General features: G+C 32.9%; 3 protein-coding genes across 3 annotated transcripts; 2 read left to right on the top strand and 1 right to left on the bottom strand.

Moving 5' to 3' along the window:
• Positions 1–411: 411 nt before the first annotated feature.
• Positions 412–2,361, bottom strand: LOC6563545 (probable tubulin polyglutamylase ttll-15). Its single transcript, XM_001990761.3, has 4 exons — positions 2,280–2,361; positions 1,039–2,219; positions 757–961; positions 412–701 (listed from the first exon to the last, which is right to left on the bottom strand). The coding sequence occupies exons 1-4, from the start codon at positions 2,331–2,333 to the stop codon at positions 585–587; spliced, it is 1,557 nt and encodes a 518-aa protein (XP_001990797.2). The 5' UTR covers positions 2,334–2,361; the 3' UTR covers positions 412–584.
• A 2,695-nt stretch (positions 2,362–5,056) lies between these two features.
• On the top strand, positions 5,057–8,312 carry LOC6563546. The gene is made up of 4 exons (XM_032737030.1): positions 5,057–5,131; positions 5,191–5,331; positions 5,399–5,548; positions 7,950–8,312. The coding sequence occupies exons 1-4, from the start codon at positions 5,057–5,059 to the stop codon at positions 8,310–8,312; spliced, it is 729 nt and encodes a 242-aa protein (XP_032592921.1).
• Positions 8,313–10,394: 2,082 nt separating this feature from the next.
• On the top strand, positions 10,395–11,417 carry LOC122322712. The gene has a single exon (XM_043215786.1). The coding sequence runs from the start codon at positions 10,395–10,397 to the stop codon at positions 11,415–11,417; it is 1,023 nt and encodes a 340-aa protein (XP_043071721.1).
• Positions 11,418–11,546: the final 129 nt, after the last annotated feature.

The following is an 11,546-nucleotide window of genomic DNA, read 5'->3' as shown; positions in this document are numbered from 1 at the left end:
TTATTTATTTAATAAGTACACTTTGATTTGTATGTTTAATTTAAAAATTGTTATATTTATTTTAAAGCTCAATATCTAAAATTATATTACAATTTGAGTTCACAGATTATTGTCCATATTAAAAAAAATGAATAACAAATAAATATGGTATTGAGTAGAACTTTAAAACTATGGGAAAAGTATTGGCTATCAAGCTAAATACTTTGGATAAGTAAATATTTCAAGCTCTCAAGCTTTAAAGAATTCGAAAAAGGTTGCGTTCATCAGAACAGATAGACAAAAATATGTAAAAGACCCACAAACCACGTAGTGAATATGAAACTGTTAGTTTAACTTGTGTTAAATTATACAATTTTTCTATATGACAGGCTATGGCTGAGTAGGGGGTATCCCCTAGTCGTACACTCTCAATTCGAGCACTTTGATATGATTTTTATTACTGTTTTGGGTCAAAATAGAACTCCCATATATATTAAGCTAATTTTGTCATTGCTTTCTTCTTCCAGTCTTCGTTTAAATTTTAAATTGTCATTAACAAATTAATATTTCAGTTGTCTTGTGATCCGCCGTAAGAACGGATGGTGTCACGTGCACCAGTTACGGTCATATTCACATTTATTGTAGAACCAACGAGATATCCAAGCATTTCTTTTCGTCATATTTCTAGTTTCAACATCAATATCAAATGTCCCAAAATTATGCTGAAAATACAGAATGATTAAAAAAGAGACTTTAGCAGCATGAAATAATATTTACTATTGGCTTGGGGAAGATGCGCTTCATATCGATGCGATGCAGGTGCTCATCGTGTGCACTCCGAAGCATTTCATATTCCGTGCCACTCAAACAAGGCACACACAAGCTGCACTCTGCCTTGTTGCATGATTTGTTGCAATCGTTATTTGCACAATTATTGAGCCCCGTTGCCAAATTTTTATCAGCAGTCACAATTTCAGAGAGCCTGTAATAAAAATGCAGTAAATATAATAATAATTATAAGTGTGAGTAAATATAATTGTTTTAATTTTTATTACATACTTGCTGCTACCAGTTCCAGAGTCTGTCACAGGTCGAATGCCGACCAAGTTGAGGGCACTGTAAAGCACCTGTTCGTACAAAAGTGCGTTTGGCTTGAAATGGGCGGATGAAAGATTCGGGGACATATTGGCCTCCATGAGGTACACCTTGAGGTCCTCATCAATAAACAGATCGAACCGCAATAGATCGAAAAACTTGTGCGTCTTATAAGCACGTAGACTATTAGTTATATCCTGTTCTTTCGATAGAATAGTTGTGCGTATAATATGCTCGACTTGTGTCCATATTTGGGATGGATCCTTGTGCTGATCTCGGACATAGGCCTCAAAAGAGGTACGCATACTTCCCCCGTAGCTATTATAATATTTTCGTAGCGAAGGAACTTCCCAGCTGGGCAAATAATCATCTGCAACAACGTATTTATCCTGGTTCTCGGCATCGAAAGGATAGTACTTGACAGGACAGTAACGAAAGAGGACATCCCCATTGTAGATATAGACGCGCAGTGGATTCACAGATGTGATCACAACATAAACGCCAATGTCAAACTTAAATCCATCCACTAAAAATGGTCGCTGAATGAATTCCTGGACAAACGACTTATTCGACTTGAGATCAATATCATTGGGAGCCTTCACTTTGATGTGCCTGTGTTCGTTGTGCTTCTGCACAAAGAGTACGTCCGGATGCGCTGCTGCATATTCCAGAAACTCATCCCGCTGACCCGGCAGCCGGAAAGCGCGAGGCAAAAAGGGCAAGCGCGTCGTGCACAAATCGACTTTATTGGTTAAATATCCACAGCCGGGTAAATGGTTAACCAGCTGATGATCGCCCAACTGCTTTAGGCTGGGATTCCGCGTGAATGGATAATCATGGGCCCACAATAGGTCCCAGTCACCATTTGCCAGCTCAACTCTTTCATAGCCAAACCTTTGAAGCAAATCCAAAACATGCACCAAATGCTCCTCCGTTGGACTATTGCTATAAACTGAATAAGTTCGTCTGCGATTTGGCATAATTTCTGTGTCTGTTGTGTTATTCTTATTTATGATTTTAGTGTAATATGGCAGTAGTTCAACAAGTACGGCTGTCAGCACAGTTGCTGTCAAGAAAAGCATAACTGCTTTTATTGGTATTGTGCCCAAGGTAAGTGAAGACATTTTAGTGGACTTTTCTGACAGCTGCGAAATGTGAAAGTTTTCTATTATGCCACAATAATTTCGATTTCATTGCTTACTTACCTTATCTTCAGTGTTTAATTTGTCTCGTTCTTCCTCATTTGAATTTGACTCCATTTTACTGATGCTTTTTGTTAAAATTAAACTATTTATTTAAATCACAATTGCTACTAAGTTTTTACTACATTGACAAAGTAAAATGAAACTATTTACGTATTAACCATTCACTATGAATCAGCTGTTGTCTTCTTCTTTAAAGTTACACATTCTGTCTTTTGGCGCGTATTTAAATATTACTTTCTCACCACACATGCTAGAAATCGAATTGCGCAGCTGCAGCACTTTGTTGCACAACTATCCGTTATTTTAAATTTAGGCGATATCTGTTATGTTAAAGCTCTAAATATTTTAATACATTTCTGTAATTAATTTAAAATGTTTTACGGAATCGTTTAATCATACAATGTTTTGTTTTTCTTTTTTTTGCTTATACAGATAAAATCCCTGATATTTATTTAATAGGATATTTATTTAAATTGTTAAAATATACAATATATATGTACATAAACTTATAAACATACATTAAACGGCATTGGCGCTTATAAACTCTTACATGTGATGTGAGATATTTTTAATTACTTTTTTTAATATAGTCCGATTATGATTCTTTTTGGAAGACATACATGCTTCAATTGCAATCGCTGAACTTGTAGAAATAGAGCTAGAAATAGAAATACGTTGGTTATTATTATTATTATTGCGCAAAACCAATACTCTCAATAGCGATTTTTTTTAAATTAATCAAATTAAGTTGAAAGTGCAAATTTATTAATTGATATCTACATTTTTTAAGATTTCGGCTTTATTTTTACTTCTTAAATTTTTGGTGCAACACGGACACCATTTGCTTTGAACATTTTTAAAATACATTTTAGTAAAATATTTGCATTCGCCGCTTCCTTACGGTGCTGTAAATGCTCTGTTATTATCAAATGGTCGATAACATTGAAGCAATCGATTACGGGTATGTTGCGCAACAGAAGAAATCGATTAGATTTAAGATTTGTGGTATATTTTTGGTATTTCCGATATATTTATCTGGATTTTATTTTGTTTAAATGGGTAACAGTTGAGATGCAAATTTGAAATATGCGCCAATTGGCGGTTAACCATAACAATTATTATTTTTTCTTGAATTGTTAATATTGTGCCGGGCAAGAAGCATATGTGTTTACCTTTACTCAGGTTGAATTTCGCTGGAAGTTATAACGAACGTAAAAGATAATCCTTCCTCCCTCCAAGTCTGGAGAATCTTCTTTTAGATTATAAATTATTAACTAAATTATCTTAAATATCCTATTTAATTATTTGACGCTTGATTATAATCAAACAATTAAAAGTTTCTTAATGTTTTAGGAAATTTACCTTTAATCAATTCTTATACATGCGTCTATATAAGCCACCTCCATATCTAAAAAAAAAGAGGATTACTGGTGCTCAGATTCTTAGTATTTCCAAATATTTTCGAAGTATTCTTTGACACCCTCAATCTCAATCTTCTACTTCAAACTATTGTATTGTACATAATTAACACTAAATATATTTACATTAATTAAATACAGCAACCAACAAAAAAACAAAAATATAATACGAAAAAATGATTGAAAATTATTTATTTGCCAATCTGGGAAAAATCTTTGATAAGAAATTGAGAAACTCTGAACAAAAATGTTTATTTTTTTGTCTTCCTCAAAAAGGAAAATATGCGTTTGTAGATAGTGCGTGTTCTTAAATTTATTATTATGAGACAACGATTTTCCGACTACGATGTTTTATTTGGTATTGTAACGGGAAAAGTTGGTATGATTACAACTGGACACAGTATGGTAATGATAATTTAAAAATGCCTAATGGCATTGAAATTACGTCATATATTATACACAAGTTATCCGTAGTTATCTAAACAGATGCGATGATGTAAGAGACTAAACGAGGCTATACTCTCATAACTTTTATAAAAATCGATTTAACTTTCCTTAATAAAATATATATTTTCAAGATTTAATACAGAAGAAATATATAGTTAAAAAACACTGAATTGAATTGTACATAAATCGTAGTTTGTTGGCAATGATATGGAAGTAAGTAAGTAAAAAAAAAAAAACACTATGCAGTGGGTATTATAAATTGCATTCCTGAATAGTATCAAGAGTCGTCTGTGTCCACTATTCACATTTGACACTCCAAATAACAATTCTTATTGTTGTCTCATATTGCATTGAGGATTTAAAAAGAATTGGTTTAGAAAATTGTGGTTTGTGCATCTGCATGGTATGTAAGTATGTATTTATTTTAGTATATGCATGTGTATGTAGTCTTATCCAAATTCAATACATAGAGTCAGCACGCGATATATATTAAATCGGAGCATTTCTCAAGCTTCGTGACCAAAAGCAGAGGCCTGCACCAGCCAATTTAATCAGAAATAAACAAAGTTAAGTCCTAATTCGATTCAATCAAAATGAATAGCAAAACATGGCCCCCTTCCCCTCCATCACCCCCGCACACTTCTCGCCAAGGGGGCGTCTACTTCGCACTGCAAATATAGGTTGGCACAAACAAAACAGACCCTTTCGACCCCCAAGCCATCTGAATTTTGCTTTCACTTCGCAACGATTGTGCTTATTTTTGTTTTCTGTTTTTTTTTTTTTGGCTGGGAATCTTTAAACGAATTGATGCACTCCATTCCCATTTATTTTGCATTTGGTGTTGCTACCAATTCAACGTATATTTTGTGTGACTGCTGAGCTTTTAACTATGTTTGTACTCTAAGGCCACACATGCAGAAGATTTTGAATGAAAAGAAAAAAGCCTTTAGGGCTTTAGACTACTTTGAATTTCTCAACGAGGATCAGGTAAGAAAACCTCATAAAAAATTAACATTATTGGGCATCTAGCCAAAATCTTATTATAGCTTTCGCATGCGTGTAAAATATGCTCCCTGAGGCAATTTAATCCTTTGGATACAATTTATAGCCGGGACGAAGGAACACTCACAAATGTGCATTTTGTTTTAAGCGGTGAATGTGTAATACTCCAGTGTCTACATATTAGGGTAATTGTAACAACTAAACCTAGGCCAATATGCTTTTAATAAAATTTGGGTTATCCAATATTTATAGGTGGTTCAAAAAAATGGAAAAACAGTTCACGAACTAGTAGACACATCGGAAAATGAGTTTCTTCATACTAAAAGTGATTTGAGTACAAATAAGAAAACCGTCAAATCTTCAGAGTCAGAGGATGTGATCAGCAAAAACGAAAGTGAAGCGGTGAGTTCTTTATTATCATTATTATTTGTCCTAGCCAAATATATAAAACAGTTAAGCTGTCGAAATCATCTAAAAATAATATAAATCAATTCAATTCAGCATTGTGACTTCAACATTGGATAATTCAAATCTCTTCAGGTATGTCAGCAGAGCCCAGTCTATGCAGACAAGTGTACAAATAAAATGTACATGGTACTGAACATAGTAGAAGATTCTTAAATCGTCCCTTCCACAAAGTCAGAGCAAATATCCCTTCATTTGCTAAATAAAATGGTTAAGCCATTGATATCCTGAACCCAATGTGAGCCAAATGGCAAAACCTTGTGCACAGTTTGCATAGCCATGCTAGCGGATAACAGTAACAGTCTGTAACCGGCCACTTGTGTAGCACTAAGACTGTAACATAACATCTGTAACTTTTCATGCTATGTACTTAACATATAATATCGATATCGATCAATATCATTGGTGTGATCAGAAGCTTGAAGGAGAAGAGTAGAGTTGCTGGGAATAAAGTAAAGTGAGTTTTATAAAGAAAGATAATTTTGTTTTGACTGCCACAAGTCTCCCATTGTCCCCTCACGTATGGCGACCAAAGTTGACCGAGAATCATGTTTCAGATGAAGACCACACTAATAAAAGCAGCCAAAGTTTCTGGTAGGGCTTACATAGTGGCCCAAGCCAAACGGCCACCAAATCAGCATGCGAGATATTAACCGAGTTCTTGCAACTTTTTATTCTTAACCATATAAGTTGATTTGCGGAATGGGTGTTGCTTTCAAACGGACAAACAGACAGACACTGCACAATCTACATTTACAGGTGAAACATTTTTCTGAAAACTTATTTAGCTCCTACACAGCACATTACTTTCTATTACTATCCTGTCCACCTTTCTGACTTACTTTTCTCGTTTAACGGATCTACGTCTCAGAGAGGATGCAACAAATGAATACGCATCTGGATCGGCCTAATTTTCATCTTATGTCTTGTCACTGGGTGAGGGAATGAAGAGTTTCCTCGTGCTACATCTAATATAATATATTTCCAGTGTAAAAGGGATTTATTTAGGTGGGCGTGACGCCTTTTCAAATGGTTAATTAGGATTTAATTGAAGGGCGATCTGAAAAAATTAAGTGAAAGAAGACCAGTGAGTTTCAAAATGTTATTATTTATAGGAAAGGTAAATTGACTTTTCATAAATCAGATTATAACTCACCTTTTCACCGGTGGACTCCTCCTTATTGACTTTCCCTCCCTAACTAATTGTCATGTTTTCATTTCGATCTTTCATAATTCAATTTTAAAAGTCTTGTCTTGTCTTGCATCTTTTTTAATTCAGATTAAATATATTTTACTAAATAAATATAATATCTAAAAAATTGTTCTTAGTTTTTAATTTAAACTAAAAAATTAACTTTTATTTTTAATTTAATTCATCTTTAACTTTTTGTATTTTTCTTTGTCGGCTGATATTCGTCGACATTAAATAAATGAATAAGAACGGAATAATTCGCCTCTTTGCTGTCCAGCACTCTGCCCTCAAAATGAATAAGCTTATTTTACTATAGACATTTGCGTCATTGAGTTCTCAAAGAGCTCACTTGCGAAAATATATACACTATTTGAGGTCAGCGATGATGGATTATACAAGTGACAAGTTAAGTGCTCTAGTCGAGGGAGGTCGACAAGCGGAAGATACCCTTTAGTGCTCGTACTCAAATGAGTACCCATCACAAATCGTGCACAAATTTCAATGTGTCTTGGATTAGTGTCAATCCTAATTTAAGTTGAAGCGCTATTTGGACCCAAGTTTAAATTACTATTATATTCTTTATTTTATTTACTTTCCACTCATTTTAATTTATATATTAAGCATATTTACTTTTTATAATTTAATTTAATTTTTATTTTAAAACACCTTTCAATCAAAATGAATATACATATATATATGAAATATAAATAGTCATATTTAATCAGCAGATCGCGTTCATTTAAGTTTATCTGAGCCTCCACGTGATTTGCTGACAGTCTGGCAATAAGTTGAGTCAGTAAAATCCTGTTAGATAGTTCAACTAGCCCTTTTGAAGGGAATTTATTATATTGATAGAATTACATTTCATGTGTAGATTCTCAAATTATGAGGAATGATTACAGAATTGCCATGTGGAATTCTCACCATGACTCAAATATAGTCAAATTAAATTTTATGAAGAAGAAATTAATGACTGTATCATATTGAGAACTAACCAAAGCTAAAAATGTTTCAGTTTTTTCAAGGTAGAGCACGTTCATCCAAAAATAGTTTAACTTTAAGATCTGAGAAATTTGGGCTCTCTATAGGTCTTTCATATTTCTAATAAAGCTTATGTAACATTTATTTGCATTTTTTTTATTGTAGTCGGACAACTACGAAAGCCATTTTATAGATGTTGGTTCCATAACATTTGGCGGAATTTTTGGATTAGGCGAACACATTCAACATCGTGTGATAATGGCTCGAAATACGGTGCAGTGCTTATTACTTCCCAGATTCTTCTTAATGGACAAGGAACAAAATCCTGGAAATATATGGCAACGGAGATCAGTCTATTTAGACGTTATTATTCCATCGAGAGAAGCTTTATTCGATGATTTTCTGAGGAATCTCAAATGGAAAAAATTTAAGAACGATTTTGTAAAGAATAATGTGTTATCTAATTCAACGGATATTGCTAGACATGATGATATACCTATCTTATGTCGCATCGAAGAAAATAGATAATATTAAATAATAATTGTATATCTCGTGTTTTTCAATAAGATTTGGCAATTACTTTAATTAAATCCATTAATTGGCGTATTTTGCTTCTAAACTGCTTTCTGGCACAGAAAATAAAATTGAGAAATAGGTCTTTGAAGAGTGTTTTCGATAATATGCCTATATGAAGGAAAATCCATACGCCCATCTCTGAAGGTATCACCAGCAATCTACCATTTGGTTTTAAAATATTTGGAGAAATATAAATCGATCAATATTCCAATATGCCCCAGTTGGCACAGAACCCACCATTTTAACACTTTATCTGACGTGGAGAAATTGCCTAGATGGTATTCAAATTTGGTCATAAATATTTCATTTTAATTTTTGTACAGCACAATATGTAATTAAGGCAATTATGTTTCTTTGTAATGTTATGGTTCCTTGGTCACTTCCCTTGCATAATTTTCCAGATATTTGTCTGGATAATTCAATTTAAATAATATCACCTGCCATATCTTCATTACTGCGTATTATATCAAAATAAACCTAATCGGTTCATATATTTTTAAATATTACAGAATTCGATTCGATTGTACATATTTGGGTGCAAGCATCGTGCACAAAATATTTTAAATGGGATCAGTTTCAATCCCCGATTGAAAAAATTAAATGATGTCTCCTGAAAAGGCGTCACACAAAAATATCAGTTTATTTTTGCAAAGAAACACATGCCATTGAATAGATGTAATATCTTATAGTAAAAATTATAAAAAATAAAATTAAAAGTAATAATAATTAATAATTTATTTGAAAAGTAATAGCTTTTTCACCACCTGAAAATTTGGAGGTTTGCTTTTTATTTAGTCATCAAGCAGAAAAATTTCCGGTCGGATGAACTAAGAAAATTATATTGCACTTTTGGACAATGTTTATTTAATGGGGCATCAGCCAGACACAAGTGCAATTAAAAAAAATGCAATAAAATATAATAATGAATAGTACATACATAATATTTTATTATTAAAAACAATTAAAAAAATACATTTAAGAATTTAATTGCGCTCAGTTCAGAAAGTATATTTTTATAAAATGTACCAAAAATATGTTTTTTTTTATAACTGAACACCATATTGTTACATTAAATTTTTGTTACATAAATTTTTATCATAGTCATTAGTATTTTAAGATTCCACATATACAAACAATTTAGGTTGCTTACAAATTTATATAATTTTATTTGAAAAATTGTACGACCCTTAATTCGTGAGTTTTCTGTCTTATTTTTTTAAATTTTAGATAATATATTTTTTTTTAAGAATGTTTATCATTTTTAAATTTTATAAAAATATTTCGTGTTAACAGACAATATAGCATTTAGATCAATTTTTTGAAAATAAAAAAAAATTATTTCATTATTTTTGAGAGATATACATTTAATTCTCTATTTTTTTTTAACTCAATTTTAATTTAGGTAGTGAATTTGCGCAATTTATACAGCTTCAGCATCAAACAGAATTGACTCTGAAATAATGTAAAGTGTAAGTATGAAACTAATTTTGTAGAGTATCAAGAATCTTACCAAGGCATACGAATTATTCAATTCCCTAAGTCCAAAATTGCATCCTTAAGGACTTACTAAGACGATTTGCTTTAAGTAATTTGCATTCGACGCCTATAAAAATAATAGATTTCAATGAAATGAATTAAATAACACTCTTTTGCTCTCTTTTCAAAGTGAGTCAGCAGTGAGCAGAGTGATTCCAGTAATTCAATTGTTGTGGCTACCTTCAGGTTAGCATGGAAACGACTAACAAAGCCCTCCGAAGGTATCCAGGTACAAAATGAGATTTTCTTCGCCAGTATTGATTCAACATTTGCCGTGAGTGTTTATAAAAATTGTGAAGAATAAAAATGACAGCAATAAATTTACCAAGAGTACCAGAAGGTCTTCGCGACTTGATGAAAGCCTATACAAAAGAAGTTTTACGCGAAAAACCAAAAGATCTTCTTGGATTCTCATCACATTATTTTGAAAATATTGCGGCGATGAGAACACGCCCTAATACGGTTCAATACGAACCTCCGCAAACTTATGAAATCATTATGAAAAACCGCATTCGACAACAAGTGCCATTGTCACTGGTTCATTACATTATACCTGAAAATCTCACGGATGTAGTTAAAAACTTCATCAAAGCCGTCCTTAAAGAAAATCCCGAAAATCTACTTGTCTTTGCAAGAAAATATTTTCAAAAACTTCGTCTTAGCAAAGCTAAGATTGACTATACGAAGTATGCCGCCTATGAAAAATACACTAAAGAAAATGCAAAATGGTCTCAAGAATCTAAGGTGATATGCACATGTGGACGTGTTTTAGAAGGAAAAACAGGTCAACAATCTGTCAAAACCTTGGAGATCGATAAATATAATTACAATTTGAGGGCAGTATGCATTATACAAAAACATTACCGCAACTATTTAAAACGAAAGGCGGAAAGATCTGCCAAGGTCAATTTACTAACGACAGATATATATAAAAATACAGATTACTTAAATGCAATTTCTCTGATTCAAAGACAGTTTCGACGTTACTTATCGAAAAAACGAGCTAAAAATACTGTGAAGCTTACGAACACATCAGTAGAAAAGTACAATTCTGTTCAATATATAAGTGCCATATATATTATACAGCGACAATGTCGACTATATTTGACCAAGAAGAGGTTGAAACGACCCCCAATTAAAAGTGGGTCTTTACCTTTGGATACCAGCGTTTCAATTACGACAGCGGCATTAATTATTCAGAGAGCATTTCGACGAATGGTTAAGGTGGTCAAAGACAGAAGACACACAAATGCTGAACTTGAGCAAAGCGATGACATAAATGACAATGCCTCCGAGGCTGGCTCCTATACGTCCGCCTCCACGGCTCTACTTTCGACGGAGTCGGCAGGTGAGCACAATGAGTTGGGAGGCATCAATTACGAGGAAGGAGTCCACCAACAGACCATAAATGAAGATGAGGAAGTCGAGAACGACTATAAAAACCAACAGAAGCAGCACGTAACTGAAGCTATAAAATCTAGTGAAAAATCGATAATCTCTAATGGAAATGGTAATTACTAATAACACTATGCAATAGCAATATGTATTTCGAACATCTGACAGACAATCTGAAAACAATTTTTTGTTAGATATTCTTATTATTATCAAGAAATGTAATTATAAAAGTAAAAGTGCAAAGTTAGAGAAAAT

Source organism: Drosophila grimshawi, unplaced genomic scaffold (assembly GCF_018153295.1).
Source record: "Drosophila grimshawi isolate 15287-2541.00 unplaced genomic scaffold, ASM1815329v1 contig_59, whole genome shotgun sequence".
Lineage (NCBI taxonomy): Eukaryota > Metazoa > Arthropoda > Insecta > Diptera > Drosophilidae > Drosophila > Drosophila grimshawi.
The sequence above is the reverse complement of the archived record's forward strand: the minus strand, read 5'-3'. Positions and strand labels throughout refer to the sequence as shown.

Excerpts from the sequence above, each read along its gene's own strand:
- LOC122322712 (XM_043215786.1), top strand. The coding sequence starts at position 10,395 with ATGAAAAACCGCATTCGACAACAAGTGCCATTGTCACTGGTTCATTAC.
- LOC6563546 (XM_032737030.1), top strand. The coding sequence starts at position 5,057 with ATGCAGAAGATTTTGAATGAAAAGAAAAAAGCCTTTAGGGCTTTAGAC. Across the intron at positions 5,132-5,190 it reads AATTTCTCAACGAGGATCAG|CTTTCGCATGCGTGTAAAAT; the intron begins GTAAGAAAACCT and ends ATCTTATTATAG. Across the intron at positions 5,549-7,949 it reads GCAAAAACGAAAGTGAAGCG|TCGGACAACTACGAAAGCCA; the intron begins GTGAGTTCTTTA and ends TTTTTATTGTAG.
- LOC6563545 (XM_001990761.3), bottom strand. The coding sequence starts at position 2,333 with ATGGAGTCAAATTCAAATGAGGAAGAACGAGACAAATTAAACACTGAA. Across the intron at positions 2,220-2,279 it reads AATTAAACACTGAAGATAAG|CTGTCAGAAAAGTCCACTAA; the intron begins GTAAGTAAGCAA and ends CACATTTCGCAG. Across the intron at positions 962-1,038 it reads TCTGGAACTGGTAGCAGCAA|GCTCTCTGAAATTGTGACTG; the intron begins GTATGTAATAAA and ends TTTTTATTACAG.